General features: G+C 39.6%; 2 protein-coding genes across 2 annotated transcripts in view; one reads left to right on the top strand and one right to left on the bottom strand.

Annotated features, from left to right (window-relative positions):
• The window catches only part of LOC136874210 (zinc finger protein 501), a 96,185-nt gene extending 87,795 nt beyond the window's left edge, over window positions 1-8,390 (top strand). The window contains exon 6 of the mRNA XM_067147850.2: window positions 7,782-8,390. Within this exon, the coding sequence (XP_067003951.2) occupies window positions 7,782-7,945 (164 nt within the window). The 3' untranslated portion in view covers window positions 7,946-8,390. The remainder of the gene's footprint in view (window positions 1-7,781) is intronic.
• Window positions 8,391-8,864: 474 nt separating this feature from the next.
• LOC136874211 (zinc finger protein 614) overlaps window positions 8,865-14,705 on the bottom strand; it is a 28,740-nt gene continuing 22,899 nt past the window's right edge. The window contains exon 5 of the mRNA XM_067147851.2: window positions 8,865-9,222. Within this exon, the coding sequence (XP_067003952.2) occupies window positions 8,865-9,222 (358 nt within the window). The remainder of the gene's footprint in view (window positions 9,223-14,705) is intronic.

The following is a 14,705-nucleotide window of genomic DNA, read 5'->3' on the forward strand; positions in this document are numbered from 1 at the left end:
CATTTCCTATTTGAAGGTCCCATGTCACATACAACTGCCTTAACTTTAAATCCGGAGCTTTCTACGACATGAATTACTTCTATTAACAGTTCTCTTGACATCGCTGTATCAAAGTTGTAGTAGATAGGTTGCATCCACTTTTGAACTAAACTTCTTATTACAATGACTTGGACATTATCATGAGGTCTTCTAATCATTTCTTCATTTTGATCAAAGCACAAGTCGTTCTTAACCTTCATTTCATCAAAGCTGAGAACAACATCTCTTTCAAAATTTGTAAAAAGACTTGATTGTGTTTTTAAGAAATTAATGCTCAGCTCAATGAATCCAGGAGAAATAGAAAACTGTCTTAGCCGTCGTTTGATTGTAACTTCGCTAGGAAGAGGGTAATTAATCACGTCTCTAACAAAACACAATGCTTTATATGATATAGACCGCAAGGTTACCGCCTTAGCAATGTCCTCAGATGACCAACTTGAGCATCTTCCTTTTACTAAAGCTTGCTGTTGACTTTTAGAAAAAGTACCCTCAAAAACTTGAACTTTATTTTTTAATTTTATTATCTCGGTATAAGCTGCACTAAGACGGTCCTGAAGATCCTTATTTTGCTGTTTTAAGTCACAATTTTCTAGTCTAATTAACTCCAATTCTGAAGTCAGTTCAGCAGTTTTCTCATTACAGAAACACTGATGTTTACTTCTGTCATCTAATTCCTTCCTCAAGATTGCATTATTAATATTTTCTGCTTCAATTGGCGCCTGCGATTGTAAAATTTGCCGTATCTCCTTACGATGATTTCGCTTTTGTGCCCTTATTTCTCGATCTTTACAGGACTGACTCGCTAAATCATTACTACTCAGTGGTAAATTTAAATGTGGTACTGTGTCAGTCCTTAAATTACGTTTAATTGGAAGGTTTAACAACTCACCCTTCAAGTCCCTTCTGTAGTCCGAATTGTCGAAGTGTACAGAGCATACACGAGCATTCTCAATAGTAAAGGAGTCAGCCCGTTTACAGGCATTAATCCACTTTAATTTAATGTCACTGTTCTTTGGAAAACGATTAAATTTAATGTCTAAATCATTCTGGTGTATATCGTGGTTAGAGCAACCGGCGACAGCACAACACACCATGGCACAGCACAACACAGCACAGAAAAATTAAATTCTTACACTGTTGACAAGGTAAACACCATCACTAGACTAATAGCACTCTGCTTCGTTTAGCGAACAAGGGTGCCTTGTGACGTCAGGAGGCGTGGCTTGCTATTGCGCACCCAACTGATGACCCCTACCGTCTAGTCTAGTAACCGTGGTTTAAAGTAATTGCCAGATTCATCGGAATGGTGAATGTCTTCAGGAAATTTATTCCCAACTTCACTAATAGGGCAGCGCCCCTAAACTTACTTTGTAGGCAAGGTGTGAAGTTTGAATGGGACCCAAGCTGCGTTCAAAGACTTGAAGTAGCCCACCTATCGCCCCAGTCTTAGCCATGCTAGATGTTTTTAAGGGGTTCATCGTTCGGACAGACGCCTCATCACCTGCGGTCGCCGCTGTCCTTCATCAAGAATATGAATGCGGAAGGCGGCCAATTACCTATGTGTCTAGCTTCTTATCGGTTCAAGAAGCAAAGTACTCCAAGTTAGATGGAACGGCTGTCCTGTTCGCTTTAGAAAATTCTACCTGAATCTTGAACTTGTTAATTTCGAATTAGAAACCGACATTCAGGCTCTAAGCTAGGTTATAGCTAGGCCCCGTTGTACAGGACGTATCCCCCGCATTTTGGCGTTTCAGTTTGACGTGCGACACATTCGGGGATCCGAGAATGTGGTCTCAGATTGGATAAGCTGTATGCTGTATGGCGAGGTTGATTCCATTTACCCGGAGGAAAGTTCTTCCGTTTCTATATCCATACCTCCTTGTTTAAATGCTATGCTATTGCGTGACATCGAAAAATATCAACGTAAAAATCCAGTGCTGGCTCCTATTATGGAAACACCTTCTTCTGGGGAACATGTTGTCGCTTACATTATGAGGAATGGGGTTCGGTTTTGCCCTTCGAGGAATGATCGAAAGGTAAAAGTTGAAGTTCCAACTGTTTTGTGCCCATGATCTTCAAGTAATATCATGAAACCCCGTCAGAGGGACATCTAGGCATCTTTAAAACTAGACAAATAATTAGAGAAATGTTAATCTGGAAGAGTATGTGCGTGGATATTACGAAAATGGTTAAAGCTTGTAAATTTGCTTTGTTTAAGCCTACGTTTTCTACTAAGCTAGGCTACTGTAATCTCATCAAGCATCTCGTCTTATGGAGAAATTATACATAGAATATATCGGACCCTTCCCTCAATCTAAGGTGAACGGGAATAAATTCATCCTTGTGTGTAGATGGTTTCATACGGTTTTCGTGGCTATTTCCGACTAACCTGGCCACCATTCTGTCAACCATTTCTTGCCCTAATACTATATTTGCTTCTTTTGGATCCCCTCAATACATAGTCTGCGATAATGCCAAGGCATTCGCCTCTAATTTATTTCGCAAGTTCTGTTTTGATCTATCCATCTCACATATGACAACGTCAGCCTATTACCCACAACTATCTCCAGCTGAGCGTGTTAACTGTAATCTTCGATCTGCCTTGATCGCTTTTCATCATGAAGACAATTCTCGGTGGAACGCTTCACTGCATTCAACTCGGCAGTTCACGATTCACCCGCTCCTAGTACGTCATTCCTGTCCAATTTGTCGTCAATCAACGAGATTTTGCTATAGACAATAGACCCCCGATAATATCAGGGATATGTGGTTAAAGGCCAAAAGTAACCTTAAAGATTCTCATGAGAAAGTGAAAGAGAAATATGATCGTGGACGGAGCCGCACCAATTTAAAGTTTGGAGACCGAGTCATGGTGAAAAATTTCATTCCTGCACGCAAGCTTGCCCCCAGATTTCATGGACCGTGTATAATTCTTGATTTTCCAACGCCGGTGATCCTCTTGGTGAGCAAACCAGATACTGAGAGAATTTCTAGGGTTCATCTATCCCAAGTAAAACCAATATCAAATCTGTGTTTTTCAGTAGAGGCAACCAAGTGATGGCATTGCTAACAATTATACTTCTTTCCTCAGCAGCTTAGAATCTTAAGTATTCAGACGTAAGTTTAAAAGTGGGAGCCTTCGCCTCATGTCAGTGAGGTAAAATTGTAAATATGGTTCTAATGGTAAACGTTTGTGATACCGCCTTTGTAAAAACCTTCCCTTTGGTAATTTATTTTCCTGCCTGCCGTTACCTTTCCCCTGCCTCAGCCTGGATTCCACACACTCGTAGTCCATGCAGTCAACCTTAACTGCACCTCAAACCGAAAACAAACTCTCTCCTTAAAATCAGTTACTGTTGCCCAGGAATTTATTGTTACAGTGCCCTAATTTCATCTGAGACTGTGTCATAACATCTGGCAACAGATGCCGGCGCGGGGTAAGGCCCGCCTCGTTCAGGCCCAGCCTCTTTCTCAACGGCGGACTTAGGCACCATCGTTAGTGGTAATGGCTCGGATGCGGTACCACAACTACGATATTTGGTCCGTAGTGACCATCACCTTGGCTACCCCTCGCAAGGTAGCGAGAGACACGTATCTGAGGGTACATAGGGAGCCCGGGCGACTCCACCCGCGCTTCAGCAGTGGCGGCCACTCTTGCCGTCTACCTTGGATATACGTGACCGGCCTCCTGCAGATTCATAAACACTTCGAGAATTATTTTACTTAAATATCTGGTGAATGAACTCTACAACAAGACATTTTTCTTACTTTGATCTCAAATTTTCTTCGTAGAGTTAAACTGAGCGCCTTTTAGAAGGCAATCTGTAATATGAACCTCCAACTGTGTATCAGAAGAAGTTTCGAACTTTATCGTCAGATGTCTCAACCGACGACTTTTGGCGCCCCCTCTAGTGGGAGGATCGACAATTAATTTTCAAAGAAATTTGTAGTTTCTAGGTTTACAAAACTGAAATGTGTGTAGACTTGTTTGTTCTATGGTTACTGGCACTATTATCTCTTCCTTCTTCATGAGGCGTCTCCGAAAGCCGTAAAAGAGTAGTTACTGCGACGTAAAACAAATTACACTATTATTATTATTACCTTCTTCATGAAGTTATGCACCAAACAAAAATGTTGGATAATTTTAAATTAGCCAGTCAAAATTGAGGGCGTGTACAGGGCTTTGGCCCAGAGATCTGGAATCTTCCCCTCCGCTATAACAGCTGGGACCTTTTGGCCATGCTGTCTTATCCATCGTTCCAGTCAAGAAGTTGAGAGTGCGTACGTAGTGGAGGCAGGGGAAAGAACTTGTCCGCCGTTGGACGACACACCAGGTCAAGGTAATGACAGACATCTTTTTGTTTGCTAGTTGCTTTACGTCGCACCGACAAAGATAGGTCTTGTAGCGACGATAGACGTCTTTTAATCATGTGGTAGTTTCAGAAAGCTGACTTGGGAAGGTTTCAAATTTTTTCTTAATGTAAATCTATCATATTTTGAATGTAAATTCTCAAATAAGTCTAATGACTTTATTCGAAAGGAATAAAGGGTGATTACGATTTTGCAAAACGTTAAAATTTATCCCTTCTTTTGGAACATTATTTTTTCTCCATCTAGTCACCCCTTATAGTATAGGCTTAGCCTCTGTAAGCCCAGATAGGGTTTTAAGCGTTTCAAGTATATTTTAAAAGGAGTGCACGACCTTTTATTTCTGATCACTAAGGCCAGGTAGAATCGACACCTTGCCTCTGTTAAATGTTAACTATTCATATTCAAACGTGAATCAGACTGTCAAGTGGCAAAAATGTACAAAACTGTTTTGTAAAGATGTAATTTTAAATTTACCTTGTGCCTTGGATGCAAAATCAGGAAGTTGTGGGTTAGGATCCCACAGGTGCCTGGTTGGCCATTTTTGTTCTGTACTTAACATCTTTCCAATATGTACTGCATGTACATAACACGATCTAACAGTTGAAAGTTGGTTTTGATTACAATGCAGTCATGAAAATTATGCAAATACTACATTATTAATTCATTGGCACTTGAAGTCATCTTGAGTTGGAGGGTTGCATAGGTTACTTTCCACATTCATTTAACCTAACTCCAGTGGAGGGTCATTTCGGTCATCAACCACATTCAATTACTTAAACAGCATATGCCCACTGCCCAATTTTGGAGTAGCTCAAATTTTATTTTCATTTTTCAAAGAACTGATTCTAAGATAAATTTGATATTATATTTCAATAGCATTGGTACTCCTGGATAAGAACTATGTCCTTGCAAACACACAACTGGTTTCAAATAACATTTATTCTTTGTTGGTAACAGACCATTCTCAACATGTAAAATGTCCATTCAATAAGTAAGTATTCCTATTATTATTCTTAATGTTTAATGTGCTTGTGCAATTCCCTCCCTCACTGCAAATACATTACAGAATGTTGCTATAATAGAATATTGAAATATTGCATCTACTTATTTCATTTAATGCCCCAAAAATGGGTCGATGGGCACAGGCGGGTACACTATTTTCTATAATACAATCTTCATGGCATTGAACATTCTGCTGTATCAAAGGAGTTTTATGGTATAATTCATGTAGCTTTGAGCTACAAGTACCCTGCCCTCTACCTGAACTGGTTTGAACCACAAAATGAATAAACTAATTCAGAAAAATATTTTATAAATAATTACAAAAATGATTATAGGCTGCTATCACCTGTATTACACAAGTGTTGCTACTATATTTGCAAGTGTTTCTGGTCATATTTTTAGGTTGACTGTTGATGGAACCTGGGCAATTCTGGAGTGATGACAAGAAATTTGAAAGGTGTATGGTATACACCTATCCTCCAGAAAATCATCTTCAGTGTGACAAAAAAGGTGGTGATGAAGATGCAAACATCAATCATTTATCAGCTTTGGCTGAGGGAGAGTTGTGGGCTACTGCCATTACTGAAATTGGATTCAAACATATGGTGTTGGGAGTAACAGACAATGGGGCTGATTCAGTTAACTGTGCTGAAAGAGTAGCATCATCATTTATTCACATCTTCAGCTACTTCTAGTGATAACTACATTGTACCACCAACCCAGAAAAAGAAAGCGCGGTTGGATGGTGTTGGGCAGATAATAATATCAAAATTGGCCCACATTCGATATGAAGAATGCTACAGGAACACTGCTAAGAACTGCAGAAAATGTGATGTAGGCTGCCATGCCAAATGCTTTGAAATGCTCCATTCCCAAGTGACAAAAATCAAATAATATTTAAAAATATTTTTACAGCTGTATGTTTCAATACAATGTAATTGGCATTAACATAAAATAATGTACCTATCCTTCCAACAGTGAACATTATTCATTATTTTCTAAATTGTGTGTATTTTCAGTGTTTCATGTGTATTAAATGAATGTGTTAACTTAATAATCTCAAAGTCTAAAAAATTATTATGCATTTTACCTGTACCCGCCCATGCCCACTGCCCAAAAAATGGGGCAAACATTATTTTGCAACTGGCCAATGGATTTGTTATTTCACTTCATTACATCAATCTTGATGCTCTATATGCTACTTTACAATATAAAAGCAATTGTAAATGAAAATAATTTGGGTAAGTATGAGTTAACTGCAGTGAAGGGCTACTTTGAACATCAGCCATGTTTGCTTAACCTTAAACTTTGAATTTACTGGATGATAATGATAGGTCAGTGATGTGAATAGGAGGTTACTCAGATTTATTTAAGGGTTCAGGTAAATTGCCCTACGCTGATTGTCAGTGGAAAGCCACAAGTAATAATAAGGTCTGAAGATCAGTTTCTGATATTGAGACATGTCAGAAATTGGAAACTTGAGACACAGTTGTTTCAGAAGCCATGCAGATGGACTTTTAAGTTGTTGTTTTAGTGTTAACCATAAAGAGGTTTTCAGTAAATGGACCCTTTGGGCAATCTTTAGTAATGAATACTTATTTCACCCTGAAATTGTCCAGCTACAACATTATATTAGGATCACTGACCTCAGACCAGTCTTTCTTGTCACATTTGTAAACACACCTGCCATCATATTTCATTGTGTTTGACTTAATAAACATAGTCTCATTAGAAAAGCTTTAAATAAGTAGTCCTTCCTAAATAATCAAGTCATGTCTGCAAGTGATGAAGAGCCTTTAACACACCCCTGAGACAAAAGTCAACAAGTTTCATGCTGATGACCGAGAACATGTAAACATCAATATGACATGACGGAAATGGTTCAGTACTCAAGATGTCTCTTAGACATTGCACCACTTGCAATGTTGGGATGTAAAAGAATTTTAGTGACTTATTTGTGGTTTCATTAGAGAAGAGAGAGGTCATTCCTCTGCCATCAGGTAAACATAAATGTAGCAACCTAAGCATGAGTATACTGCAGCTATGGATAAACGAGTCCTTACTTACAGATGCCTCCTCGAGCACTACGTGACCTTCATGAAGTTGAACACTGAATTTGCATTCAGAACAGCTTGAATGACACAATGTTATCATACATCAGCTGAGGGAGCAGATAGATTTTCGGCTACCAGTATATGCATAATTAAAGGGAAACACAAGCGACATGTAGGAAGGGGGAACACAGCTGTGCTCAGTCTTCAGCAACAATTTCTTAGATTTACAAACCCTATTATGACTTGATTCGGGACTTATTTACTGCTTTGAATTCCTTATTGAACTGTTTAAATGTTTTTCTCTTGTGATTCCAGACTTCTACCACCTGAATTCATCTTTGTCATATTCTTCTGCGTTCATCCAGTTGTGTTCATATAATCACTTCTACATGACCCCTCAGTTGGTGTTACTGACCACACTTCTACTGAAATATGGAAGCAGAAAAAGGGTTGTCCTGGGTTCGAATAAGTGGATGTAAAAGGTCTGGGATTGAACAGGAGATAAATCATTAAATGTCATTTTCTTCTTTCGCTACCTGTTTGCTTCTCCTAGGTCCTCTCAATGAAAAATGGCGAAAAGGTTCGAGCCCCTCGCTAGTGTATGTAACAAGGTATGCCGAGAAGGTGCTGTTCTAGCCGAAGAAATTACTACTTCTGTCCTGTGTGCATGTGCCTGGCTATATCTCCTGAAATGGCGTTCTTCCACACCGAGTTGTGCGGCTTCAGCCCGGCCTGATTAGAGACGTGACGGGAAACTCGTAAGCCCTCCTGCCCATGTGCACTGACAGCACAGTGCTGCATGTGAAGAATTTGCTACAACACATATAGCAATATGGCTTCTGAACTGTATTAGTCCTCATGTGCATGGATAAGTTGCACGTTCTTCTGAACATCTTACAGCGTTACTGAGCACTCGTTTGGCATCAGGCCCGTGTAAATCCGCAGCGGTCTTGAAAGTGTTGTGCTTCTGGCTTAAGGGCATGCAGGAGTTGCTCCTGTTCAGGGTGTATCCGCGTGTGTACGGTAAGATTGTCTTTCCGGCTGAAGGACTTTCCACAGATACTGCAGGAATACGGCTTCTCACCCGTATGCATCCGCTTATGTTTGGTTAGGTGGTATTTCAAACTAAAGAACCTGCCACAAATATTACAATAATACGGCTTCTCTCCGGTGTGAATCCGCCTGTGTCTGGATAAGGTACCTAAATCAGAGAAGGACATGCCACAGATATTACAACCGTAAGGCTTCTCTCCCGTATGGGTTCGCGTATGTGTGATTAGACAATCTCTCACGGTAAAAGATCGGTCACAGATATTGCAACAGTAGGGCTTCTCTCCTGTGTGTCTACGCATGTGTTTGGTTAGAATGTTATTCAGACTGAAGGACTTCCCACAGATGTTACAATAGTATGGCTTCTCTCCTGTGTGTGGTTAGATTGTTTTTCAGGCTAAAGGACTTGCCACAGATATTACAACAATAATGCTTCACCGCTATGTGTGTTCGCCTGTGTCTCGATAATGAACGTTCACCAGACAAGAATTTGCCACAGAGTTCACAACAGCATGGCGTATCCCCCGTGTAAGTCCGCGTTTGATTGGTTAGATTCTGTTCCAAACTAAAAGATTTGTCACAGACATTGCTGCAGTAGGGCTTCCTTCCGTCGTGTGTTTGCATGCGTTTCAGGCTAAGGAGCTTGCCACGGCTATCACAGCAATCCGGAGTTCGATGATCTGCATAGGGAATATCTGGTCTCCATCTACAGTGACAGATTAAAAGAATTTGATCAATAGTTGAACAGTTAACTTCACTACCAATCTTACACAGAGGAATTGCTACTGAATATTTCACTCACTGATATCCCAAGAAAAGAGCTTGTGACTAATGAACAACACATTCCTAAAGGATGAACATCATCCGAGGTCAAATTCAGAGTGTAGTCTTAAATATATCAACATCAGCAATACGGCTCCTCTCTTGTGTGGGTCCGCTTTTGTTTGGTTAGACTCCCTTTCAAGGTAAAGGATTTGTCGTCTACAGTATATTGCAGCAGTAGATTTGCATGATTTAGACTGGATAATTCTAATTCTCCTTGGGAGGACATAATTAACATAGATGATATTGATATGGTCTCCTCGACAAGCATGGTCCAAAACATTACCAACACCTCACTCCCCATGGCTAAATGCAGATACATGGTCCCATCCAGATTCATTACCTTGGCAATATAAATGAACCAACACACTGTAATTGAACAAAATTAAAGTAGTGATCCAGAGTTAGAAATTCAAGCCAAATATTTCAATGCACGAAGCTCATGGAAAGAGCTTAGCACCATGGGAATACAGAACTCCAAACTAACCACTGGAACCCAGATATACCACTACATGATTTAAGTAAACACTTATCTGGCATTAACATTAAGCAGACACCACTCTTACAATTAACGAATTATGGCTTAAACTGCCACCAAATACACCAATGTACCAATTTCATATTGATAATGAAACTGAGGTGAATGGTGAACTAGAACATATCCAAGGATATGGAAGGATGCAATCATAAATTCAGTACAATAAATTCTCCACCTGTTTTGCCAATCAGATTATTGACTGGGTGTATACTTTCATCTCCCTACAAATATTTCAAATGGATAATCCATCGGTAACTGACCGACTATTTTTACAAATACTTCTTGTGTGATCCATTAAAGTCAAGCTTTAAAAAGGGACACAGTATGACCCCTGCTCTATTGAAGGTTTCAGGTGTCATTAGATACACAATGAGTGAACAGAAGGTTGCATTACTTACTCTTCTTGATTTAAGCAGTGCTTTTGACACTATAAACACAGACACATTGCTGGCCTTCATCTAAATCAGACTGCTTTAGAACACTTTATCTCTTATGTCATAAAGTGCAGATGAGTTGTTTTAAAGAATATGACTTCTCAATGGGGAATTAAGCACACAGGAATATCACCCAGGTTCTGCACTTGGACCTTTGTTCTTTATTTTGTACATAAACAACATAGCATCTCGACCTTACCAAGGAGCGGCTACTGAAAACACACTACCAGAATTACGAGTAGGTAGGTCAGCTGTTGTGGACCTAACCTCAGAACTACCAGAAAGCACCAAATTCAGCTTGTTCTTTGATAATTATTTAACATCCTTTTCAAATGTTAGAAAAGCATTTTGAGGTTACACTGCCTATCATCATCCGGTCTGGTTTAGTGTGACTGAAATACCTTGAAGCTAAGGACGTGGCAGCCAACGTCATATTTTTTGCACTGTTTCCTGGCAGCTTTACCACACTGAGCACGCCACACTTGCTTCTCTCTTGTTTCGAGGTAGTGGGATACCCCATCGAAATGCACTTCTGGCAACGTGTGTGAAGATACTTTCGTACCTGGTCTTCCTCTGTTAGGACACATAGCGGTATAAGATCAGATATATGCCATAACAATGTACCGTCTGAAGACGAAGTCTAGAATTTCCTCCTTGCCCTTTGGAGTCAAATGGTAAAGTTGCCATGTATTGTTCATGGAGATGTTCAGAGGGAATGCAATTAGAGGCCATTATCATTTCTTGTGTTTGATGCTGTAACAAGATACATTTTGATCCAACTGATCAAAGCCCCCCTGCTGGCTGAATTACTGTTATGTATTTCTTTTCAGCATTGCACCATCCTCTGGCATGCCCTACAGGTGCTATACCACACATAGTTGAGGCTACTGTGACAACATTATTATCATTTTAGCATACTAGGGTAATACCTGAGTTACATTCTGTTAGCTGGTGGTAATTGCCATGTTTCTCTTTTTTACAGAAATGAATCTCAGGAAGTGAAGCATTTTCCACTTGATTCTGGTGTACGGTACTTCTAACTTAGTGGCCTTTCTCCTTCAGATTTTCTAATATTTGAAAAGGATGTTAAATAATTATCAAAGAACAAGCTGAATATAGTGCTTCCTGGTAATTCTGAAGTTAGGTCCACAACAACTGAGCTACCTACTCGTAATTCTGGTACTGTGTTTTCAGTAGCCACTCCTTGGTAAGGTTCTCCTTTAGCTAGATACCCGAGATGAGTCAATAGAGTCCAGACTTTGTACCCAAAACAAATTGGTTTGCCATAAATGTGTTTCTTGGCACCATGTCTTCCAAAGTAATGACAAGTCGACAGAAAAATGCATATTATCAGGATAATTCTGCAGTCAGCATTTGTTTAGCAAAGTCCAAATGCGACAAATTTTTCCAAAATGGTAATTGCAGTCAATGTTTAGTGCTGTCACAACAATGTAAATATCTGAGAATTTATTCAAACTGATTGGGCGACATTGCTGTGCTTATCAAAACATGATATACATCTTCAGCATTTTACCAGTACATGCTTTTCATGGCCATGACACTGTAACCAGAAAGAAACAAAACTGAAAAGCATAGCGATGTTCAGTTTTCCAATGAAAATGATGTATTACCTTTTTCAACAGAGTATTGAACTGTGCTTTGAATGGTATACCATAATCAAGTATTCCATTATCGAAGAACAGCTCAAAAATTGAGAATATTCACTTTTTTGAAAGTCTGGTCGACTAAACTCTGTGCTTGGTTTTTTCACAATGTGACTCTTTTGCAACACACCTTGGTTTGGTTTGTGCTTTGCAAGAAAAAAGTCTATAAATGAGCCATCTTCTTCTTAATGTGCCATCTTCTAGCGAAGGTTGGTGGTCAACATGGCAATCTTGAATTTCGATGCAGTGAAACGGAGCAGAGCCATCATGTCCAACCTATACCAGTCTTCAAGGTTCTTCATCCATAGAGTTCATTGTCTACCAGGACTCCTGCATCGTCGTATTCTTCCTTGCATAACAAGCTGCAGGATTCTGTACTTATCATTCTGCATTATATGGCCAAAGTATTCCAGCTTCCACATTTTAATGGTGAGCATGACTTCAGTCTTCTTTTAAGTAGATCCAACACCTTAGAATTCCGAATTTTGTCTGTCCACGAAATGTGAAACATCCATCTGTACACCCACATTTCAAATGTTTCCAGTCTTTTACACAGGGCCTGAGTAAGTGTCCAGCCTTCCATTCCATAAAGTGACGTGGGAAAGACATAGGCACGGAACAGAAGGAGCCTTAGGTTTAGTGGTAGGTTGCAGTTGTTGAGCAGTTCCTTCATATCCATGAAGATGCTTCTCGCATGTTCAATGCGGACCTGTATTTCTTGGCTGCAGTCCTATTTCTGGTTAAGGTAACATCCTAGATAATAGAATTGATGAATCCTAGCGATGGGTTCATTGTCGAGAGTGAGCTGCACGTGGATGTCTTGCCATTCACTGACGACCATGAACTGTGTTTTCTTAATGTTTATTTTCAGTCCTCTGTTGTTGCGAGAAACATTCACTTTGTCTAATAATACTTGAAGGTCTTCTGCATTGTCTGCTAGCAATACCATGTCGTCAGCATAACGGAGGTTGTTTAGACGTTCTCCGTTGATAATGAGCCTATGGTAGACGGTTCTTCCAGAGCTTCTGCAAGGATAGCCTCTGAGTAAATGCTGAAGAGTAGAGGCGATAATACACAGCCTTGTCTAATGCCACAGTGGATGTCGTATCTCTTCTGACAGATTTTTTTCCTCAATCTTGACTACTGCTTACTGGCCCAAGTACAAGTTGGCAATAATCCGAATATCTCAGAAGTCAAGTCCAATGTTCTGCAAAATTTCCATCAGCTTCCCATCCTGGACATTGTCAAATGCCTTTTCGTAGTCTAAGAAACATGCATAGATATCCTTGTTCATTTCCAAGCAATGCTTGACAAGTACTTGAATACAAAAAAGTGCATCTCTTGTCCCAAGACCATTCCTGAATCCGAACTGTGTTTCAGTTATCACTTCTTCACATTTAACATGGATTCTGTGAACTTAAAATCTGTTAAAGGTACGTTTTGTTATTACGTAAAACACAACATTCTGATCTTATAACAAAATATCCCCCACCACGATGGAAGTGTCATCCTCTTGACTGTATACACAGCCACTTGATAAGGTGCAAAACCGAGTGTTCCTTGTTCTTATGCTGTGCAGTAAGCACCAAACAATGAACCGTAAACAATGCATTTCAAAAATATTCTTCCCGTTTACCGACACAAGGTCGACAATATTCAAATATCATTGTCAACATATGTCAACAGTGGGCACATTAAACACTCTTGATGATGCTTGTTGTTTAAATAGGCCTAACATCTAAGGTAATCGGCCCTAACCACTCTCTGTTTTGTGGAAGGTGTGTAATTATTTTTGTAAAAGCCCTTGCTGCTTTTGAGACAATCCCAGTGTTGTAGATGCTAATAAAGTTGAAAATATTGTTTGCCAACTGTCAGCAAGACCTGCTCCACAACGGCAGCTCTTTTATAAATATTAATTAAAGTCACAAAAGCATACAATTTGTATTTGTACATCGTTACCATATCAGTGTAACAATCTAGTATGTGAGCCACACCCTCCCCATCTATCACTACATAAATCAGTCATCCAAGCAATACCTTAGTGAAATGTTCATGGGGAACAATATTTGAGGCCTGGATCGTGTCGACTGGGCAAGGCACATACATAACCCTGAGCTGAAAACCCCCCCTTGTAATCAGGCAACAAGGACAAGATTACATCTATTTGAAATAAAAGAAGAAATTGTTTAAACCAGGGGATTTATTAAATAAATATGAGAGAAAAGAAATTTAAACCAAGAAAAGAAAATCACACAAAATAAATAGGGAAATTAGTCGTAATACTCATAGACATACATTGTTTTTTTTTCACATAGTTGAAACATGGTGTGAACTCGAGCTAATACTCTTAAAAAAAAATATTGATACGTAATTTAAAATGCTCACTGTCTCTCAACACATCACTCTTACATTACCAGCAGCTTCCTTTCCATCGTTAACAATTCAACTGGGTCGCCCGTTTTACCAGGATACACATATCCAAAGGCACTGCACCACATATTACATCAGGCAACTAACAATGAGAAACGTTAGCACAACAATAAGCCGTGCCGGAGAACAAAAGGCAGATAAGAATAATGACAGATGAGACTGAGCACAGCCTTCATGGACCAATCAAAGCCAAGACAGATCCAAAGAATACAATAGGTACTCCCATGCCCAAATATAAAAACCAACATGGCGGGTACTCAAGCTGAGCATCAGCCATGAATAATAAATAAATATAGCTCTG

The sequence above is a fragment of the Anabrus simplex genome, chromosome 5 (genome assembly GCF_040414725.1).
Source record: "Anabrus simplex isolate iqAnaSimp1 chromosome 5, ASM4041472v1, whole genome shotgun sequence".
Taxonomy (NCBI): domain Eukaryota; kingdom Metazoa; phylum Arthropoda; class Insecta; order Orthoptera; family Tettigoniidae; genus Anabrus; species Anabrus simplex.